Source organism: Cebus imitator, unplaced genomic scaffold, assembly GCF_001604975.1.
Source record: "Cebus imitator isolate Cc_AM_T3 unplaced genomic scaffold, Cebus_imitator-1.0 Scaffold365, whole genome shotgun sequence".
Lineage (NCBI taxonomy): Eukaryota > Metazoa > Chordata > Mammalia > Primates > Cebidae > Cebus > Cebus imitator.
The window spans coordinates 303,169-326,822 of record NW_016107680.1 but is presented as its reverse complement, the minus strand read 5'-3'; the positions used below and the strand labels follow the sequence as shown (position 1 = coordinate 326,822).

Sequence of the window (23,654 nt, the reverse complement as noted above, 5' to 3'; positions counted from 1 at the left end):
TTTACATGCATTGTGTCATTCAATTTTCTGTAGCATGACAGAGCCGCTCTAGGCAACCCCCAGAATCTGGGGACTTGGCTAAGTCTGTCTGCTCCCAGCTCACGTCTGCCTCCTATCGCCTCCCTCTGCCTCCCGCTCCGCCTGGCCCTCCCCGTCCTGAAGCCTGCGTGCTCGTGCTCGCTCTGCTTTTCCATCTCCAGTTCTCACCCTCCAGCTCTCTGTTTCATTTCCATCCTCTTGGGGCAAAGCTGCTTCAGGCCATTCTGCCAGCAATGAGTTCCCGTTGTCCAACTCTGGAAGCTTCTCCTTGGCTGTAGGGCTCTCCTACAAAGCACCTCCTCCTATGGGAGCAGCAGATAAATCATATTTGAAAAATAAAATAACGCTGCATATAAAAAAATAAGCAGCCAAGACATAGACAAATAATTATTTTTAAGGGCTGTGACTACGGAGGCATGGCTGGGAAATTTACAAACAGGCCCACCAGAACGTATTGTCTCCTGTTTATGCCCTGAGTCCAGAGGTCTGCGTTACTAAATTACAAGGGAAAAAGTTTAAATGAGGTCACGAGGTGGGATAACATCAAATTAAAATTGTGCTCTTTTCCTTGGTTCCTCCCTTTGGTTAGCCCAACTGCAAAGTGAGTGTTGACTTTGTCATCTTCTAAAATTCCATCTCTGTGGGTGCTTGTATTTCTGGAACATTCACCAAAAATAATAAGACTGAACTCCCTCCCCTGGTGTTAATTCTGGGTTGTTTGGGAACCTGGCTTATCGGAAGGAGTCGGTCTCTGGACTTTCTAGTAAAGGGTGAGTATAGATGTGTGGAAAAGGGGGTGCTGTTCCTTTAAATTCTGAAAGTGAACTTGGCTCAGGAAGGCCAGCAGCTCAAGGTCCAGCCCCTGGAAGAGAGAATAGCTACAGATTCTCCATCCTCAGCCTCTGCAAGGCGACGGCTGTGCCAACCGGGTTCTGGCAGGCTCCTGGCAGCATGGCAGTGAAGCTTGGGACCCTCCTGCTGGTCCTCGTGCTGGGCCTGGCCCAGCCGGCCTCTGCCCGCCGGAAGCTGCTGGTGTTTCTGCTGGACGGTTTTCGCTCAGACTATATCAGTGATGAGGCGCTGGAGTCATTGCCTGGTTTCAGAGAGATCGTGAGCAGAGGAGCAAAAGTGGATTACTTGACCCCAGACTTCCCTAGCCTCTCATATCCCAATTACTATACCCTAATGACTGGTGAGTACCATGTGCTCTTCTGGGCAGGGAGGGGACGGCTGGAGTCCAGCAGGGAGCAGGGAGCTCCTGGCATCAGAGTCTTATGGAAATGCTCTGGGTTCTGTACTCCTTTGGGACGTCAAAGGTAGATAGGAAATTTGCGATCTTGGCTGAGAAGACGTTTGTTTTCGCGGTTATATTGGTTCCCAAAAGTCATCCCAAGGACCTGTCTTGGGTTCTCAGTGTGGAGGACAGAGGACGACAGAAATAGATGATATTTGATGATATTAAAAGTGGTTGTTTATTTTAGAAAGAGAAATTCTAACGAACTCCATATTTTCTAAGTTCAAGTTTGCGAAATCAACAGATCTTCATGCATCCGTCCCAAGTTCCTTCTGTCCCTTTGCTCTGCGGTCATGTCATCCTGGAGTCCTGAGGGCTTGTTTTTCGGTGTGTTAGACTGTGAAACTACCTTTGGGCCCTCAGAGGGGAGGAGTGCTCCTGCATTACGTGGGGAAGAAGGGGATTTTTAGGCCATATCCTTCCCTGTACCTTAGCAATGCCACCGTCCCCTTCTTTTGCCTTTTTTGGCCAGGTAAAATGATACGGAGAAGAAAAAAGAACTGTGTAGTTCAGGGTCCCATGTATGATTTGCAGCATCTGTGAAAGACCAACCAACAAAAACTCAGCAAAACAAATAAACCCCAGCCGACCCCGACTGCCTGGGCTTGGGGTAGCTGGTTTTCCTAAGTACAGCCTTCGGCTGGAATTGCCAGAACTCCAAAAGTGACTCCATGAACCTGAGCCTCTGTCTGCCATAGAATGTGCAGCCGTCTCCCTGCTCACAGAGTTGGGTTCCCAGTTTCTGGTTTGTTTTTCAGCTAACCTTTGTAAGGGCAGCGAGAGGCTCCTAGAAAGAATTTAGCAAACTATCCAGGGACGCTCTTAAGAATGCACTGTTATTGCTGGTTATGCGAGACTCAGCTCTGTGCTCTGAGCACGGGGAGAGCTCTACCCATTATGTTAACAGAAAGAGAATGAGATCTCTGATATCTCCTTATGGATCTCCACAGAGCACTAAAGCTGAAGGAATCTGAAACACACATTTATATTTCTGACTCTGTGCATAGACACTATATACACATGTATGTAAAAATGCCGTAAACTGATGCCCCAAATTGAAGAGAAGAGATACTTTGGAGAAATAAAAGTGAAGGCGTGAAAGAGAAAACAATTCAGACGGCACACCAGCAAGGAAGTTATGTATTTGTTTTTTATTTCCACAACAAACACAAAAAAACCAGCCTCTAAGATACACAGAATTAACAAAAGTCTCTCGCCTCCTTGGCACGCCTCTCCCTTTGCAGGGAAGCGGTTTGCAGGCTGCTGGGTCACACATAGATGCGATTGTGTGCATGGTGGACTCCAGCTCTGCACAGCGACTTCACACACGCAGCCCACCCCCACTCCAGCTGTCTTTCAGAGCCTGCTGGGGGACCCGATTCATAAACTGCCACGCCACGTGCAGCTTCTGCAATCTCAGTGGAAAATGAACAAAATCCATTTTAGAAAGGACTCCAGTGAGTAAAAGGACCATTACAGATTCCACAGAGACACTAAGCCTTTTGTTTGTGAGACCCACACTCCTGATATCGACACAAGGGATCATCTGCACACAGCCTCCGTCGTGCTTAGACACACCTTCGTTTCAGGCTGTGGGTGTTTCCCCTTGGCTTGTCCTGAGAGAAGAGTCCCTTCCATTAGGGGCAGCACAGGTCCCGTGAGTGTCTGGCAAAGATCTCAGCCTCGCTTTCAAACTGAGGCTGGCCCGAAGAAGCCACAGGTCTCCATGTGTGTTCATTCTCTGTATTTCAGATGGCCAAATGTGTTCACTGATGTGAAAGTCGGCTTGGTCTGTATGTTGTCTTTTTCTGCTTTCTTAGAAGCTACCCTGCACATGGGAGGTATCTAGCCAGGCTCATGTTTATGTACAAATGTCCTTGGGGTCCTTCGGTGTGATTTGTCCTGTACCCATTGGGCAGACTTACAGACTTGAAGCAGAATTCCCAGGCTGGGAGATGCCAGGCCATGCAGCTGGTGCCATCTCCAACTGTCTTGGAACTGACTCAGGTTAAATTTAGACTATTTTCCCCAATATCCATACTTATTTTTCTGCCTGATACTGAACACCTCCTCTTTTATTCATATAAAGAAGGATCTAGCCATTGGGAATTGTACCTAAACATATGGTTTGAGCATTTGAGCGTTTTATAAACCAACAAAATTGCTATGCTAGATCTTTTTGGTACCAAAAGAGATGCTGTTTTAGGGTTCCTCAGAATTCATAAGAGACGCTATGCTCTCACTTCATTACCTGAATTATTGCGCATAAGACAGAAAGCCCTTGGTGTTCTTCCCCTTGCATAAGGAGGAGTGGTGTGTTGTTGGAAAGAATGCTGGCCTTTGAGCTGGGAGAACTTGCTTGGAGACTTCAGGCAAAATAAAATGAGATGAACTGCCGGGGCTGTATCGGGCCGAGATTTCAGGTGCTGCTGGATGCAGATATAGAACTAGGCAATGCGTGGGGAATTTTACTTTATTTTACTTGAAGTTCTGGGATACCTGTGCAGAATGTGCAGGTTTGTTACCTAGCTATACACATGCCATGGTGGTTTGCTGCACCCATCAACCCGTCATCTAGGTTTTAAGCCATGTATATACTAGGTATTTGTTTTAATGCTCTCCCTCCCCTTGCCCCCCAGTCCCCAACAGGCCCCAGTGTGTGATGTTCCCCTCCCTGTGTCCATGTGTTCTCATTGTTCAACTCCCACGTATGAGTGAGAACATGTGGTGTTTGATTCTCTGTCCTGTGTTAGTTTGCTGAGAATGATGGCTTCCAGCTTCATCCATGTCCCTGCAAAGGACATGAACTCATCCTTTTTTATGGCTGCATAGTATTCCATGGTGTAAATGTGCCGCATTTTCTTTATCCAGTCTCTCACTGATGGGCATTTGGGTTGGTCCCAGGTCTTTGCTCTTTGATCTGGGAATTTTAAAGTTAGGACTGACCTCTCCTAGGAGGCCTTCATGTAGAAATTATATGCATGGCTGAAACTCCGTTGAGAGGGAGAATTTCACAGTGATGGGGATGGGGAAGTAACAGGCCGATTTGTGAGCAACTTTGAAACCATCTAGCCCAGTCACTGCCACGAAGCCACCGTGGCTGATTATTTATTTCCCTCAGAACATGTTTAGGACAAATGTAAGCAAAATGCCAATCATGACCATGAATATCAATCAGTGGATTACCGGGAACGCCGAATCTTAAAACTGGCTTTTCACCCAGGGAGATTCCATTCAAGTAGGGGAGGAAGGACCCTTGGGAATGGGCGCTATTCTAAAGTGCACGGCAAGGTGTTGTGAGCCCAAATGTGTCCTCATCCTCCTGTCCCCCAGTTCAAGTTGGGGTTCCGACCCCCAGCACCTCAGCATGTGACCACATTTAAAGCTAAGGTCTTTGAAGGTGATTAAGTTAAAGCAAGGCCATTAGAGTGGGGCCCTATTCCAATAAACGGCATTGGAAGGCGCAGAGACACAGGCACGCGCATGTGCAGAGGAAAGGCCATCTGAGGACACGGAAGAGGCCCTCGAGGGCTGCAGAGAGGGGCCCAGGAGACACCAACCCTGCTACCGCCTCGCTCATGAGCCTTCAGCTTCCAGAACTGTGAATAAATAAATTGCTGTTGTTTTAGCCACTCCATCTGTGGCACTTTATAATGGCAGCCCAGGCAAACGAGTATACAAAGAATAGGGGATAGTGTCCCAGCGTGCTACAGAGGGCCAGGGGAGGGGAGGCATCCCTCCAGTTGTGGCGGCGTGAAAAGACATTTTAAAGAGGAGAGCTCTGAGCTGGAAGAAACAGCCACCGGCCTGGCGTGTGTCCCTACGTCTCGCTTCAGGCATAAGCTCTCTTTCTGAAGAGGGGCATGCGGATCCACTTCATTCTGGTGAAAACACAACAGTTTAAACACCGTTGGCATGCTTTCCATTTTAGTCTATCTTACTGTGGATCTTTGCGCAAAGTTCTTCTCTCTTTGGGGTAAATTCACATTTGATTGAAGTGAAGTTTAACATAAAGCCAAGGAAAGAAAGCAGCAATTTGTTGAATCTAGGTCATGGGTAAGAGGTAAGTGCTGCCTCTGTTTTGAAGCAGCATAACTTAGCATCGTTTTGCTAAGGCTAATGGTAACAATTCTGGTTAGGCAGCTGGGGAAAGTGGCCCAGAAACCTTCTGAGTAGCAGGGAAGCCAGTCTGGAATTTTATCTTTACTGCCGGTAACCTACCAAGAGATGAACAGATGCTGAAATCAGCTTGTTCCACAGTATATTATTCTTTCAACGTTTAGACACTAGTAAACAAAGTACAAGGAGGTTGAGTGTTTTGTTTCAGGCACCAAAGAATGTCGTAGCAGAGCTGAGATGGGAGAGTAGGCATGGAGACCCCATTCTCACCCAGCACCTGACCAGGGCCCAGGCCTGCGTCTTGGAGTGGCCAGAAGATTGTGCACGTGACCTGAGACCCAAGGATAGAGATCTCCCCAAGACAGTCTAGGAAGCAGCCAGAGACAGAATCATGGTTCTCCGCTATGGAAATTAAGGTCACAGCAGGGATGTTAACTACTCAGAATTCCCGTTTGTGCCAAGGTATTTTGTCCCGCACTCCTAGAAATTACCTGTGACACAAATTCTTACCAGATACCGAGACTCCAATGTTCTGGAGTAAAACAGCAGCGTCAGGTATACTTCCTACCACCCCACCTTTTAAGAAAATCTCGGATTTAAATGCAAACTGGACCAAAGGCAATCAAGCTGTCGTAGCAGCTTCCTAGAGCTTTCTAGAGCTCTGTAACAAATTTGGACCCCAAAGTCAGAAATCCGGGTGTGCGATGGGATCTTTGAATAATCATGTTTTGAGAAAGCTCACATCCTCAGCCTTCTGCAGAATTCAGGCTTCCTTTGAGGGGCTGCTCACAGACTCTGCACACGCACAAGCCCAGTTAGGGTGGAGACAGCTCCCCTGGGCCCCTCCCCTCTCCTTCCCCCACAATCAGCAATTACATGGGGACATTCCCCCAGCTTGTGAGCCTCTTTCACTGTAGACATCTCCTCAGATCGATGATCTCTATTTGGTGTGCCCTCTTCCTGTCTTCCCACTCTCTCTTGCACCAAATTCAGCCACGCTTCTGTTTGGAGCAGTGTCCTCCCGAGGGTCCTGGGCAATCCCAGCCTGGGTTCCCTGGATGGGAGCTGCATCTCCCCTGCTTCCTGACAGCCACTCGTCCCAGGACCCTGTCTGCTCTCAGTTTCCTATTACGTTATCACTCCTTGTTGCTCCTTCCCTTGGTTCCTCCTCATCTCCCTGACCTTGTCTCAGTGAAATCAGCTGTCCTTTCCGCCTCTCCTCCCCCGCCTCGCTGCTGGCCCCTGGCTGACGACCCCACCCCAACTGCCTGGAGCCTCCTCTCTGCTCCAGCTCCGTTGCTGCCTGCCCTGCACCTAGAGCAGCCCTGCGGGAGGAGTCCTGATCACGCCACTCCTCCGTTCAAACCCTCCGGCAGGTTCCGTTGTACCCCACGTGGAATCTAACACTCTTGCAGACCTGGGCCCACGGGGTCACCCAGCCCCTCAGGGCCTGGCTCCGACCACCCTTCCCTTCCCGCGCTTGCGTCCTGCTGGGCGGCTGAAATGTGTGCTCCTCCTGGCTGCTTCCCTTTTGCTTTTTCCTTCTTCACCTCGCCTCCCCAAGGTCACCTGGCCGCTGGGTCTTCCCCGGCCACCCGCCAGCACTCTCTATTCCTCTTACTCTTTTTATTTTCTATCACGGCACCAGTTTATTTATTTCTATCTTCTCCAAATAAAATTTATTATAGTGGGCCGGGCATGGTGGCTCACGCCTGTAATCCCAGCACTTTGGAAGGCCAAGGCGGGTGGATGACCTGAAGCCAAGAGTTCAAGACCAGCCTAACATGGTGAAACCCTGTCATTGCTAAAAATGCAAAAAACAAAATTAGCAGGGCGCAGCAGCAAGTGCCTTTAATCCCAGCTACTTGGGAGGCTGAGGCAGGAGAATTGCTTGAATCTGGGAGGCTGAGGCTGCGGTGAGCCGAGATCATGCCAGTGCACTCCAGCCTGGGCAACAAGAGTGAAACTTCATCTCAAAAAAAAAATTATTATAGGGAAAAAGCATTATAATGATGATGAAGACATTCAGAGTTTCAGAGAAATGAATGATTACTTTGATGTTCGACACTTCTAAACTAGAGACGAGGAGAAAAAGCTGCAATCCTGCTTTGCTCACATGAAAGCACTTCACCATTTAGTCAACTGATTACCCTTCACGTCTAGTAAGCGTGTATATCTCAAAATGCGTCTCTCAGTTTTGTTTTAAATTTTGTTTATAAGGTTGGAGTCAGCAAGAGGCCTGAAGGGATAGTCACCTCCATGGAGAGCTGTGTCAAAGCAGGACACGAAAGAGGCTGGGAGGTGGGAGAGAGCTTACCCGGGCACCGGTGGTCAGCACGGCCCACGGGAGGTGGGAGAGAGCTTACCCGGGCACCGGTGGTCAGCACGGCCCACGGGAGGTGGGAGAGAGCTTACCCGGGCACCGGTGGTCAGCACGGCCCACGAGAGAGCCTCCTTGTGGTGGGGCTCACTGAAGCAGAGAAGGCAGAGCCAACAGCCGCACATGGAACCGGCACGTGACTCAGAACCCGCGCGGAACACCATGAAGACGGTTCAGGCCTAGGTGCGAGTGTCTGGCTGTCAGACCTAGGGATGCATGTGGCGGCTTAAAGGGACTTGCAGGGTCATCCTTGTGTTTCCAGCCTCTGTGCCAGGCTGCTTAGGTGGCCAGGGTGTATATGCCAGCATTGCGAGGAGCCACTTAGCTGTTGAAAAGTACCAGGCCACGTTATGGGCTGATTTGTACACCCCAGAACTCATGTGCTGGCGCCCTGCCCTCCAGTATCTCAGTGTGACTGTATGGAGAGAGGAGCTTTAAAGGAGGCAGGAAGGTAAAATGAGGACACTAGGGTGGGTGCTACTCCTGTATCGCTGGAATCTTTATAAGGAGAGGAGATTAGGACCCAGAGGGGCACAGAGGGAAGGCCACGTGTGGGCACAGGGGGGAGGCCACGTGTGGGCACAGGGGGAAGGTGGCTGTCCGCAAACCGAAGAGAGAGGCCTCAGAGGAAATCAAGCCTGGTGACTTGATCTCCAACTAACTCCCAGCCTCCAGAACTGTAGGAAGCCACATTTCTTTTGTGTGAGCCTCCCAGCCTGTGTTACTTTGTCATGACAGCCAAGGGGAAGCAATAGAAACCGGATCGTGACACTAGGCTGCCAGTGGAAGAATGTGGGCTTTTTTAACACAGCCCTCTTCCATGACCACACCTGCTCACTCAGGGTTTCTGGTGACTTCTGCCCATACCGGTCATGGTATGACAGCTTCCTAGAGCTGCTGTAACCAAGTCGGATGCTCAGAGTGGGCAAGGCCATGCTCTCTGAAGTCTCCAGGGGAGAGCGGGTTCCGCACCTCTCCCCCACCTTCTGCTGTGGTCGACAATCCTCGGTATTCCTTGGCTGGCAAATACATCATTCCAGCCTCTACTTCCGTTGTCACAGAGCATTCTCTGCGTCCCCCTCTGTGCCTCTCCTTCTTATAAGGACACCAGCCATAATGACATCATCTTAACTTGATTATGTCTGCAAAGACCTTATTTTTTTTTTTTTTTTTTAATTCCATTTTTTTAAATTGTACTTTAGGTTCAGGGTGGTTGCGTAGGTACACACATGGCAAGGTGGTTTGCTGCCTCCATTCCCACGTCATCTGTATTTGGCATTTCTCCCCACGTTATCCGTCCCCACCCCCCGCTGTCCCTCCCATAGCTCCCCAACAACTGCCCCCAGTGTGTAGCGCTCCCCTCCCTGAGTCCATGTGTTCTCATTGTTCAACCCCACCTATGAGTGAGAACATGTGGTGTTTGATTTTCTGTTCTTGTGTCAGTTTGCTGAGAATGATGGTTTCCAGATTCATCCAAGTCCCTACAAATGTCACAAACTCATCGTTTTTTATGGCTGTGTAGTATTCCATGGTATATGTGTGCCACATTTTCTTTGTCTAGTCTATCATTGATGGGCATTTGGGTTGGTTCCAGAACAAAGATGTTGCTTCTAAATAAGGTCACATTCACAGGTCCTGAGGGTTGGAACCTCAACATGCCTTCTTGGGGGCATGATGCATGGTCTAGTGGAGAAAGCTACGGATTTGGTGACAAAGATCGAATTTAGTCTATTCTGTCACTTTTTGACTTTCAGAATTTGAACAGCTTCTTTTGAGTGTTAATATTTTGTTTTGTCTTGTTTTTGAGATGGAGTCTCATTCTGTCACCCAGGCTGGAGTGCAGTGGTGCGATCTTGGCTCACTGCAACCTCTGCCTCCCTGGTTCAAGTGATTCTCCTGCCTCAGCCTCCCAAGGAAGTGGGATTACAGGTGCCCGCCACCATGCCTGGCTAATTTTTTTTCATTTTTTATTTTTAGTGGAGATGGGGTTTCACCATGTTGGCCAGGCTGGTCTCAAACTCCTAACCTCAGGTGATCTACCCACTTTGGCCTCCCAAAGTGCTGGGATTACAGGCATGATCCACTGTGCCCAGCGAGTGTTAATATTTTCTCAGCAGAATGCAGAAAGTAAATGTTGCCCCATAGGCTTGCTGTGAGAACAGAATGAGCAAATGTATGTGTAAATTCACCATCAGTAGGAGTGTACAGATCCCCTCTTTATTAGTAAGGCGAGGCTGAGTTATGTTGTTGCAACAAGCAATTCCACAGCACGTCTGAGTCTTAGAATAACTAAGGTTTATTTCTTACTCATGTGCGTGACCTTTAGGGACAAACTCCACCACATTTCCTCTTCATTCTGGGACCCAGGCTGAAGAAAACAACTTCTAAATGAGACATGCTGCTCTCATGGCAGAGGTAAATGAGAAAATAGAACATTGTGGTAATGGGCAGTGTGGACAAGGGAGGAGACGTGAGGTGGTCAGGTCAGAAGGACGGGAGCTGAGCCCATTCGCCAGCTAAGGGTGGGTTGGAGGTTACAGAGAATTGAGTGTGTAAAAAACAAAACAGAAAATAAACCATGTGCAATTGATGAAAGTCATACCGAGGGATAGTCCAACAGGCTCCTCCTTCCCGCCCTGTCCACTCCAGATATCACTGCATCTATTCTTTGTGATGGGCTGTAAGTGAGGGGGAGAGTTGAATTTGAAGAGCACCCTTGAAGCAGAACTTGCGGATCGGCTGATGAGCGAATAGGAAAGAAGAGCCCGAACCGATGCCAAAGCTGCAAGATCTCCTGAAGCCTGAGGAAAGGGGCTCCTATTCGCACAGATGGGAAAGTGTGAAGAGCTGTTTATCTCAGTGAGATTTATTTGAAAAAGTAACTTTTCATCAAATTATATTTCAAGTTGAGTAAGATATTCACCTGGCATTAGCCCTTTAGGGGATCAGAGACAATGTCTTGAAGGAGAGTTCAAGAAGCATGCAGAATACCACCAAGGCAAAGGAGAGAAATTGATCCTGTGGGTCCTAGTGGACTCCAGTAAATGGACTTCCTGTCTCACTGCTTGCCACCCAGCTGGTAGAGAATATTTCTCACAGATGCACAGTTGAAATCTGTCTTCCCACCTGAATTAACTTTTGTCAACATTTTGTCACTTACTTCCCAGAGACACCTAACAACATATTTTTCCTCTTAAAAACTATACTCTCTGTAATGAGCCTTGATTAAGCTCCCTGAAGAAGCAGGCATGGTAGGTGAGGTATCCAGCAATAGAGGCTACAGGTGGAGAAGAGCCCTAACCAACCTTGCCCCGAGAAAAACATGTGTTCCAAGAATTTACTAAAATCATGCCTCCCAGCACATCATTATTTAAGCTCCTATTAACAGACCTCTCTGCACTGAACTGTCACTTTTCAAAAACGATGTTTCTTCTGGCTTCCATGGCGATGAGAAGTTGTTCTGATTCGACGGCATTCAGCTGCTGGAAACTCACTCCCTGAAGAAGGGAGTGGTTACAGCAGTGAGCAAAGCTGTAAAATGTGGTGAAAGCTTTTGCTTGTAATAACAGCAAAGGCGCTTCCAGAAGGCTGGTCACGTGGTGCCACTGTGGTCTACACACCATGGTGATCTCACAACCGCCCCGCCCCCCCCCAACCCGGCTCCCCAGTGTTGATTGATAGGATCATGTGCCTCTTGCCAAGGCTTTGGGGATGACTTGACCCCTGCTGCCCCAGTCCCTGCTCAGCGCCAGTGCTGTGCCAAAAGTGGGTTAAAGGGCATTTCAAATTAATTTGGAGGGAGCCTGACTCAGCAGGTTAACATTCATTTCAGAGGCACCTTCGGCAACACCTGCTCGAGTTTCAGAGCTGCTGTCCGTGAATAGGCCCATTGTGTCCATGTGCTAACCAGGCAGAGACCTGGGGCAGGCTGGGGGTCCTGGGGACCCACGTGCAGCATTTGGCTCTTGTTGGATATTTGCTTCATCTGAATCAACTCCCATCATCAGCCTTTGCGATACCAAGGAGAGAAGATCCAGAAGACAGGTCATGGGAGGATGCCTGGGCTGCCTTATTTAGATATAAAGGGCTATTGGGGCTGAGAGCAATGGAACTTTGGTCCAGAATACTGAAGATGCTTTACTTCTTGATGAAGGAACTCCCCTGGGCACCTCTGGGAGCCCGTGCGTATGCGGATGTGTGTACATGTCTGCGGCAGAACACCCCCGAGCTGCATGCTATGGACCAGGAGTGGGCTCCAGGCGTGCCAGGAGGCCTGGTCCCCCGGGTGTCACCTTCGGTGGTGAGTGCTCTTGTCTCCTCAGCCTGGGTTGTCCCACTGATCGTCTGCACGGGGCAAGCTAGGAAGCAGCATGGGCCACAGGGCAGGGAAAGGGGCAGAGGAGCAGGCTTCTCCTGACTGCCACAGTCAGCAGGGACTTGGATACATCACTTCGTCTTCCTAGTCCTGTACTCTTGCTGCTTGACGTGAGAAGGTGGCAGACGGAGCCCTGGGGTTGTGTATTTAGTGAGTGCGGGATTGACGTTAATGAGGTGCTGGCCACCTACGTGTGCTAACTGCAGCGGGAGCCAGAAAGGTTCACAGAGACTGGATAGCCAGTTACAGACGCCGGAATCTACCTTTTACTGGGGGGCCTCCACGTACCATGGATCGTGCAATTAACCAACACATAAGCAGTAGTAATAGTTGGGTAAGGAACCGCAGTGATGGCTCAGGAGACCAGTGTCCCAACAGGTGAGCTGAGTGGGTCCGGATGGCCTTGGGACGCTGGTCAGCGGGGTCCTCCCTGCTTCTGGTACCAGATGCCAAAACTGGGAGAAGGCTTCAGAGCTCTCACGGGCAGAGCCTCTCAGGGTGTCTTGAACGAGGCCGGTTCTTGGCTGTTTTATTGTCCTCCCAGGGGAGTCTGCCCTCACCATCTAAGCCACCTTTCTGTCGGTCTGTGTCAGGTTTGGGGTGGCACTGGGCAGCAGCAGGTGTCATATTAGCACCTCAGCCATTGCATATGTGCTTATCGCTTTGAGGAGGAGACGGCTTCACAGTGGGCTTACTGATACTTGACGTGAGTGACTCCATTTTGAGACATTAGGAGCACAAATTATTATATCAGGGATGTGTGCTGGGAATGTTGTAGGTGCTGGAAATACTGTAGAGAGGTTCTTAGAGTCCACTGAGTGGGAGCAGATGGGAAAGGGGACTGGGGTGGGCTCTCAGCGAGATGCTGTGTACTTCCCCTGTTTTGTGATCATGACAGCTCCGATTTGACCTGGTTTATACGTATAAAAAAAAGTGATCTATAGTTAATCACATGGGACACCAATGGTCCCTGAGAAGGACTGGCCTGAGGGAAGGGTGGGTGGCAGCAGACAGAAGTCCTGTGTCTGTGGGTGTCATGCTAGACACACCCATGGAATTTGCCTGAGTGGCCCCCGAACCTTTGGCTCGCCTTTCAGATTCTGCACACCACTCAATCACAGAAGCCTCTCAGCTCTGTGGCATGTCTGGCAGTCCCTGAAGGATCTGCTGTGTATCTAAGGGTTTGGCATTCACAGGTGGACTTGAGAAAACATTCTGCTTTCAAGGTTAAAGGCAACCACCTTAGGTGGACTTGAGAAAACATTCTGCTTTCAAGGTTAAAGGCAACCACCTTACAGAAACATGTTTGGGAGAAAACCTCAAATACCGTGTTCTTCAACCATTCACCAGCAGACCACGGGCCCAGCCTGAAACCTGCTCCCTAGCCCCTTGCAACCTCTGCCTGGCAGCCCAGACTCCTGACAACAGCCCCCTGGCCCATGAGACATCCCATCACAGACCCCACCAAAGAAGGAGGGTGTGGTGACTTTGAGGCTGGGGCACGTCAAGGCATGGGAGAGCCTGAGAGAAGACACCTCGGCTCCAGCAGCCCCGGGGAAATGCCGCCATGTCACTTAGCCTGAGATGTTCCAAGCAGTGTGATCTGTGTGCTAAGCCAGTTACGTTAAAACCATGTATGCCTGTTCCCTTGGTCTCCAGTCACAAATGCTCCGTGACACGGTGGCAGCCTCTCTCCATCTCTGTTCAGCCAGAGCCGGCAGGCAGGCCTTGCGAGGAGACACTGCCATTCAGGTCATCAGGGCCTGGCCTGCCAGCTGGAGGGAAAACAAACGTATAAGAAAGCAGGAGTCATGGTACATCTCTGGATGGCAGCTGGACAGATGAGAGACCAACACAGGACACACACATCTTGTTGCCTGTGTTTTTGAATAATGTGGATTACTTACCTATTTGCAATATTAAATGAAGAATGTGTGTCAGATCCAGTGAGAATTGCTCAACTCTAGTAGAACAAGCAGACATTTTGCTCGACATTGATTAAAACCTACTTGTGATTTAGGGAAATATATTCACGTTCAAAGAGTTTTTAAAAACATGTTTCCTGACCTAGTGGATCTAAGGCAATGTTTTGTGATTTGGTTTGGTTTTCTCAGTCTGCAGTGCAGACTTGCAAACAGTGACCAGCCAGGACTCAGGACACGCAAGCTCCAGGTTTTTGTCACTTTCCTTCTCAATGCCACCACCTCTGGGAGCCATTGCCCCTCGGAGAAGAGGACTAAAGGCCATCTATGAGACCTCACCTGCTGTGCAGCCTCCGAAGGGCTCCCATCCCCCAGGTGGGTCCCGGCAGGCCAGGCTGGTCCATGCAGCAATCCACCCTGCTGTTGGTCTGCACTTCCTCAGGGGCAGTGCAATGTGGACCGTCTCCACGCTGGGGCCCGGGGCTTGCTCAGAGGAGACGCTTGGTTCCTATTTGTTGGACTGCGCTGGCTCAGAACCAGTGACTGGGCTTCTCCCACCTCTGCCAGAAGCCTTGGATTGCCCATCTTTCCACAAGACTCTGAAGTTCTGCTGCCAAACCCCACCTGTTGGCTGAGGTCACACATTCAACAAACTACCCAATGCATTATATGCCTGTGTTGATCTCACTGGATTCTGGATTCTTCTGGCCATGCTCCGTGGGCCTCTAAGTCCCCTTCCGTCATTTTCGCACTGGACGTCTCTCTCCTCCTTAGGGTCGACAGCAACACCACTGCCATGTTCACCTGTTGTCCCGGACTTCACAGCACCCAGAGTTACCCCTGGTGTTCACTGGTCTCTGTAGGAGGATCGAATTCCAGGTTCCAGTTACTCCCAGTCTGGCCCATTCCCTTGCAGCTTAGCTGGCTGGCTTGTCCCAGACCATCACACCCCTCCCTGCACATTTCTGTGAATGACTTTCATAGTCAGTTTTAGCATGCATTTGTCTGTGTAAGACATAGCACTAAAACCATATGAATGAGCTCGGGAATATGTAACAAAATCTACGACACCCCAATCCAAGTATCCCCCCGAAGCCATTCAGAATTACAAAATGCAAAAAGCAGAGGACGACTTAGAGATGCTACTGCATTTGTCTTATTGTGCAGAGCACAGAGGCCAAAGATTCAGGTCTGGCAGCCAGACAAAGGGAGAAGAACCACTCTGACTGCAGGCTTCTGAGCCGGGGCCAGCCTCTGGCCTCCCTCAGATGATCAGGGACGGAAGCCCAGGCAGTCCCTTCCAGCCCTCTCGCCATGTGCCCGGGCTGACCTCTTTGCCTGAGCTCTCTACCTTACTCTGAGCCCTCTACTCTTTCAAGGGTGAACTTCCCTGGGTTGCTTTTTCTTCACCTCATTAGGTTCTTCACCCTCATTAACATCTCCCAGGGTGTACAAGCATGGAGATGAGATTAAAGCAGTGAGACTCTGTGTGTGGGGGAGGGGGAGTGTAGATTTCATCAGCAATCTGCCCCAGGAGGAGGTGGAGCCATCTAGAAGATTGTGGCTGGCCTCAGCTTGGCCATCCTCTTTGTTTTCCAGGGCCATGAATAATAACTGAAGACTGGCTGGTATTCCTTAAGGCCTTTATGTAATCCCACCAAGCTCTGATGGAACAGATAAGAAAAGCACATTCCAAGGAATTCACTCTCAGCCTGTGTCAACATGTATCATGATGTCCAGCTAAAAGAATCTAATGAAAACAAAGCGACTTGACCCAATCCCCAGCCACCTGTTTGCCTGTTCTTTTGAACTGACTAGCCAGCTGTCGGCGGGTGGGAGGGGGGTCTTGAAAGTTGACCTCATGAGATTCCCTCAGGGGATAACAGACTGATCCCTAACCTTCAAACCAGGGGACCATCAGAGGGTTCTTGTAGCCAGTAGTGAGACGCCTATTGGGATGGAATTTAAACCATGATCTCTTCGCCTCTCCCTTTCACTTCCCAGTTTTTGTTGGAGGCCTCTCTGAGAACTCTCAGTCCTCTTTGTTGATACCATCTATTCTTCCTGGGAGGCCTGCACTCCCGTCCCCCCCCCACGCCTGTAGCCCAAGTCCACCTTCTTCCACCTGTCTTTCTCTTTCAAGCCAAAATAAGATGTCCTCCTTCCAAAAGGCTTTGACCTGTAGACAGTGACATTTCAGAGGTGGGTGGTGCCTTGCGATCTGGTTATTTTCATCCACTTGCTAATTCCTTTTCCACTTACTGATGAACCACAGATGCTGGCAATTACACCAACATAGAGTATTGATATGGACAGTCATACAGCACATTCATACGTGAGCATATCCATTCAAGGACAGACTGAATATCTAAGATACCAGGACATGGCCTCTGTCCTGAGCAAGCTTGAATTAAGTCGAAGCAATTAAATATGTGTCAAAATGAATATAGTCCTAGGACAGGTTAGAACAGGCACAGGGGAAGCACAGCTCATTTCTGAGAGTGTATGTGGAGACTGAAGGTTCGCTGACGTGACAGTTATTTGAGTAAAGCCTGAAGGATCCGGACAGCTTGAAACATGGAGGAAGGGCCTCGAGGGCGAACAGCACAGCACAAGCCAAGGGGCAGAGAGGGGGTAACAAGGAGCGTTGGAAGACCAGAGCTGTGCTTTGGGATGGTGACTCTGACATCTCTGAGCAGGGCAGTTTTCAAGGCCAAGGGAGGCCGCTGAAGTCTAAGTTGAAAATGATGGAGCCTCGGGGTCAAGTCGCCGGTGCCAGAGTGAACCCGAGGCTCCGTGGAGAGGAAGCTGCAGGGCGAGCTGGGTATGGAGGATTAGAGAGAAAGAAGTCTTGGGACAGATGAGAATTTCAGCTAGCCTTAGGGGAAGATGAATCAATTACTCTGTATGTGCAGTGAGTTCAAGTTCACAAACTTCGGCGTATAAGAAATATTGCATGTCTCAGTTTTTCTTTAAATAAACCTAAATTTATCCATCATCCTTGAACACATTCATCTAAGTGAAATAAGCCAGAAACAATAGGACAAATATTGTATGATTCCACGTATATCAGGTTACCTAGCGTGGTCAACTTCACAGAGACACAGCATAGAAGGGTAGTTGGTAGGGGCTGGGGGGCGGGAAATGGAAGTTAGTTTTAAGGGGTATGGAGTTTCTAGTTTGGGATAATAAGACATTCTGGAGCTAGAGGTGGTGATGATTACACAATGATGTGAATGTATTTAATGCCACAGAAGTGTACACTTAAAAATGGTGAATCATGGCCGGGCGCGGTGGCTCACGCCTGTAATCCCAGTACTTTGGGAGGTCAACGCGGGTGGATCACGAGGTCAGGAGATGAAGACCATCCTGGCCAACATGGTGAAACCTGTCTCTATTAAAAATACAAAAAATTAGCTGGGCGTGGTGTTGCACGCCTGTAATCCCAGTTACTCGGGAGGCTGAGGCAGGAGAATGGCTTGAACTCGGGAGGTGGAGGTTGAAGTGAGCCGAGTTCGTACCACTGCACTCCAGCCTGGCAACAGAGCGAGACTTCATCTCAAAAAAATAAATAAATAAAAATAAAAGGCTAATCATGTCCTTTGCAGGGACATGGATGAAGCTACAGACCATTATCCTTAGCAAACTAATACAGGAACAGAACACGAAATACCACATGTTCTCTCGCTTATAAGTGGGAGCTGAATGATGAGAACACATGGACACATAGAGGGGAACAACACCCACTGGGACCTATCGGAGGGCGGAGTGCGGGAGGAGGGTGAGGATCAGGAAAAATGCCTATTGGATACTAGGCTTACTATCGGGTTGATGAAATAATCTGTACAACAAACCCTTGTGATACAAGTTTGCTTAGGTAGCAAATCTGCACTTGTACCCTGAACTTAAAATAAAAGTTAAAAAAAAATCAACATACAAAAATAAATTAAAAATGAGAAATTTTTAAAAATAGTTCAAATGGTACATTTTTATGTTATGTATATTTTACCATGATAAAAAGAAATCTGACTGACTCCCACACCACTGGGCTTATTGGCATTTCAGCTCCAGTCACTGCTGGGTAGGTGGGGGAGCATCTGTTCCCTGCTGAGGTCTAGGAAAGATCTTTAGGTCACGCACAGTCCCAGGGAGTCAGGACAGTAGCCTTGGTTGTTGGTCCATACTTGGTCTCAGCAAACGTCCATGTGCTAGTCCGTGTGACTCCAGAGGCCAGGCTCTGTGGCTCTGGGCTGGACAACCTTGTGCCATGATGCCAGCCTTCCCCGTTGCATCTGGCAGACATCAGTCCTCTCTGTGGGTTCTGCCACCAAGCCAGGCATTGCCTCCCCCGGACAGGCGGACTCCTTCTTTTCTCTCCCTGGTTTGGGAAGAAGGCTTCTTACTGGGCCACCCTCGCGGGTGCGGCCTATGCGGTCCCACAGGGCCCTGTGCTTATTAGGAACCTGTGCTTGGTTTAATGCACTGTTGTCACTGTTTTGAAATTTTTAAGAATTTGTGGACAAAGGATCTCATGTTCACTCTGCCCTAGGCCCTGCAGATTATGTATCTCTTGCCCTCTTGTCTTCTTGGCTTCTCTCAAAGGCATGTGACTTTCTCCCCTCCCTGCCAGAGACACTGTCATGATGGGCTCAAATGCACTCAGGAGGGGTGCATTTAGCAGCCATCTTGGCTGTTTGTTGCTCCAGAAACACAGGACGATGAGGGGGAACACACAGGGAGAAAACATGCTAATTAATGTTCAGTAAAACGTCTCGGCGGAGCATCTAAATCAATAGTTTATATTCTTGCACTGTGATGCTTGTAAGACATTCAGGCAGTGAGTTCTGAGCCGCTGGGAAGGCCTGGAGGTATTGATTGAGGAGTGGGAAGTCATCAGAGTAGATGAGGGAAGATTGTGGCGAGAACGAGGAGCTTTGGGGACTATGCTCACATTCAGTGGGCACAGTGTGGAAGAAGAGACACCAAGGGGACAAGGAAGCGGCAAAGAGCTGTCAGCGACCACAGCAGCAAAGGCCTGAAATGAACACCAGCGTCCAAGCAGGGCCAAAGCAATCAAGGAAAGACGAAGTTTCTGATACAAGAAAGTATTATCAGACTCCTCAATTAAAGAAAATAAGAAATGAAAAAGTCCTCAGATTAGGGGATTTGTACTTAGCAGCAGAGTTTGCAAGACCCCTAGGGAGCTGGAAAGGAGGAAAAATGCTTCATAGGTGAATTCTGCATTTGGAGCTTTGGGGATTGGTATTTGCCTGTGTAGCTGGGAATCTGGAGGATGTAACCTAATTTCCATATGCTAATTAGACCCTGTGTATGAATCTATAGTGGTGATCTCATTCATCTTTTAAAATGATTCCTAATAGCTTTATTGAGGTATAACTTAGATATTACAAAATCCAGCCATTTTAAGAGTACAACTCAGTTATTTTTAGTATATTTACAGAGATGTGCAACCATTACCACAGTATACTTCTATTTAGAATATTTCCATCACCCCAAAAGGAAACTGTATGCCCTACAGTTGCTCCCCATCCCCACCTCCAACCCTAAGCAACCACCAACTCTGCCTTTATAGATGTAGATTTACCATTTCTGGACATTTCATACACATGGAATCATACATTATGTGTTCTTTCTGGTGTGGCTTCTTTCATTCACTAAGCCTAATGATTTTGAGGTTCATTCACTTTGTATTAGTATGTTTTTCCTTTTTATTGTCGAGTATTGCACTGTGTGACTAGGCCACATTTTGCTTATTCATTCACCAGTTCATGACCATTTGGGTTGTTTTCACTTTTTGGCAATTGTGAATAATGCTGCTATGCACATTTCTGCACAAGCCTTTGTGTGAATATATTTGTCATTTCTCCTGAATAGATACATAAGAGTGAAATTGTTACATCATAGGATAATTCTTTTTAACATTTTGAGAAATTTTCAAACCATTTTTCAAGATGGCTGTACCATTTTACATTATCACCAGCAATGTGCGAGGGTTCTGGTGTCTCCACATCCTCGCCAACACTTGTTATTATCTTTTTTAAATTGGAGCCACTCTGATAAAAAAGTCAGTCTTGTCTTTTTATTAAAGGTGTTCCAGTGTGTGTAAAGTGGCATTTCATGGTGGTTTTATTTGCATTTCCCTAAAAACTAATGATGCTGAGCATCTTTTTCTTTTCATGTGTTTGTTGGCTATGTGATAATTCTTTGGAGAAACGTTGATTCAAATCCTTTTACTCATTTTAAAAATCAGATTGTCATTTTATTTTTAGTTGTAGGAGTTCTTTCTATATTCTAGATATAAATTTATTGTGGGATATATGATTTGCAAATATTTTTCTTCCAGGCTGTGGGTTGTCTTTTCGCTTTCTTGATGGGATCCCATTGGTGTGCAAAAGCATTTAGCGTGATGAAGTCCTATTTATCAACTTTTCCTTTTATAACTTATACTTTTTGTGTCATAACTATGAAATAATTTCCTAACCCAACATCATGATGATTTACTCCTATGTTTTCTTATAAGACAAAGAAAACTTCTAGCTCTTACATTTAGAGTTGAGACCCATTTTGAATTAATGTTTATGTACAGAATGCACAAGGCTTTGTGTGAATATATGTTGTCATTTCTCCTGAATAGATATGTAAGAGTGATAGATACATAAGAGGTAGTTGTCCCAGCACTATTTGTTAAAAAGGCTATTCCTTTTCCATTGAATATTTCTGACACCTTTGTCAAAAATCAATGGACCATAAATATTAGAGTTTATTCTTGGGGCTCTCAATTTTGTGCCAATAATCTATTGATCTTTGTGTGTACCCTTATGGTGGGATCAAACTATCATGATTGCTACAGCTTCATGTAGCAATCATTTAGTAAATTTTGAAATCAATATGTGTAAATCCTTTAACTTTGTCCTTTTTAAAGATTGTTTTGGCTATTCCGAGTCACTTGTACTTTTGTATTAAATTTGGGATGAGCACGTCAACTTTTGCAAAACCTGGCTGGAATTTGGATAAGGATTGTGTTGAATCTGGAGACCAACTTAGATAGTATTGACATCTTAACAATATTAAGTCTTCTGATCCATGAATATGGGATGTCTTTCCATTTATTTCAGTTGCAATTGACTTCAGGAATGTTTTGTAGTTTTCGGTATACATTTGGTACTTCCTTTGCTAAATGTTGCTAAATGTTTTATTTTTTTGATGTTATTGTGAATGGAATTATCTTCAGAATTTTATTTTTGTGGTATATAAACTACAACTGTCTTCCTACCTTACTGAATTTATGAGTTAAAATAGTTTTTTTTGTGTGTGTATTCCTGAGGATTTTCTGCATACAAGAATACTCAAGATCATATTTTCTGCAAATAAAGACAGTAACTTCTTCCTTTCTAATCTTGATGCCATCAGCTGATCTTTCTAGTCACCTTAGGAGTTATGTACAGGCATTTTACAGATTAGAGAACTTACATCCAGAGAAGTGCCTTGTCTGAGGTCAGCTAGCCAGGAAGTGAGTGGATCAGGAACAGAACAGAGGACTTCTGCTTCCCCCTCCATCGCTCTGCCTTTTCAACACGCTGCCTCCAGTTGGCAGCGTCAGGATCTGCGGAGACAATGGATGACCTATCTCTGTTGCGCTCCTATTGTTTTCCTTTGTCACAAGCAGCCAGATTCAGTCAAGCAGGGAGCAGAACGTACGTTTCCCAAACGCCTACCATATTTTGTACTATGCTCAGTGCTAGGCGCATTCAAACACTATTCCAATTCATCCTCATAAAACCGTATAAAGTAGTCACAGTTGTTTCCATTTTGCAAATGAGGAAACCAAGGCTCTGAGATATTAAATTACTTGTTTAAGATCATAGAACCCATAAATGGAAGAACTATGCACCCCGCAAAATCCTGTGCACCCCACAGCGTCATGCTGCTTCTTCCTTCCTGCTTCTAAGGAAGCAGTTCTCGGGCCAGTGCCATCCTGCATGGCCATCTATGTGTCTCTCCCTCGGACAGTGACCTTGTAGCTGCATGATGCACATGGCATCTGCGCACACACAGACACCCACAGTACACGAGTCACTGCCTTTCCAGGCTTCCTTCAGACTAAGCAATCTCATGGGTAACTATTTTTTAAACCTCCTTTGTGTGTCTCAATGGACAATGTGAACAATAAGCGCTTCTGAGGTCGAGTATAAAAGAGAGGATTCAGCATCAGACACTTCGCTGCTTATCTCAGATGGTCAAGGCTGCACAGTGGTGAGAAATGGCTTAAACAGGCCTCTTTTGATAAGTCACATCTGGGAGACTGCCCCAGACCACCAAGATGCAGCTCTGGACAAGTTGCTTGGGGACCTGGGAGGGCATGGCGGTCCCAGTGAGGGCAGGGTCTGCCTCACCCTCCATGCCACTGGACCTGCCTCATGCTCCCCGACACTTGGCAGGCACTCTATGAACGCCTCCTGGTATGTGTTTTAACATTTCTTGAAGCTGCTTTGTCCTAAATAGTTAGCCAGGCTTCCTTTTCAGCTGTTCTCTTCCCCAGCTCACCGTCTCATTTCCCCTCCTAACAGAAAAGACATTCCTGCTGCCCATCTATCAAGGGTGATGTTTGTGGTCTTAGAGCAGATGAAACATCCAAATGAAAGTGATGGAGATCGGCTCAGACACAGCCCCCGATCCTCCTTGCCCTCTTCTCCCCAGGGCCGGTCCACACACCACCCAGGATACCTTCTAGAAGCACAAAGCAGAAATGGAAGTAATTATTTTGCAAACTCTGTCAAATATCGTGAGGGGCAAGAAGGCACCAAACTTAGAATCTATGGTTTACCTTTCCACTAAATTCCAGATTGGTGAGTAATCCAGGACTCTGGTGGTTTAAACAACCTCTTTCGTATTACCCAAGAGATGTTAGGTTTGGGAGTTCAAGCCATTTATAACAGAGAGTCTGGAAAAGTTCTCAGAGACGGCGGCTCCCTGAGGCGACGCGGTGTGTGGTAGCAGTTACTCTGTTTTAGCCCAACAGCCCCGCTTCCAGGTGTTTTCATGGTCAGCAAGAGAATACGATTTTTAATAACATGAAATAAAAAGGCAATGCTTCTGCCAACATAAGATTATCTTGTATTTTACTCGGCCCGATTTTATATTTTCTCAGTTCTTTGCCAAATCCCACCACTCGTCCACTCCCTTTTCATGCTCACGTGTCGACCCGGCTCTGGCTGGGTCGCTCCTCTCCATCTCTTGGAGATATTCGTGGGAGGACAACCAGAAGCCAGAGGCACGGGTTCTACTCTGGGCTGTGGGGAGATCTGAACCTTGTGGCTTCAGACAAAGTCTCCCTGGGCCCAAGCTGCTTTTCTTTTTTTTTTTCCTAAGCATGTGTCCCAAAGATCAAAGCTTATGAACCTAAACTATCTGACAAACAAAGCACTGATGACTGGTCTTGTGATTAGATTTAGTGAGCCTTTGTTTAATATTTGAGAAAAGAATAGTTAAAAATTTAGTATGTTT

At 47.5% G+C, this 23,654-nt stretch overlaps 1 protein-coding gene across 2 annotated transcripts in view; it reads left to right on the top strand.

Moving 5' to 3' along the window:
• The first annotated feature begins 853 nt into the window (after window positions 1-853).
• ENPP6 (ectonucleotide pyrophosphatase/phosphodiesterase 6) overlaps window positions 854-23,654 on the top strand; it is a 123,527-nt gene continuing 100,726 nt past the window's right edge. For both annotated transcript variants that reach the window (XM_037730824.1, XM_017506892.2), the window contains exon 1: window positions 854-1,231. In XM_037730824.1, the coding sequence (XP_037586752.1) occupies window positions 991-1,231 (241 nt within the window). In that variant the 5' untranslated portion in view covers window positions 854-990. The remainder of the gene's footprint in view (window positions 1,232-23,654) is intronic.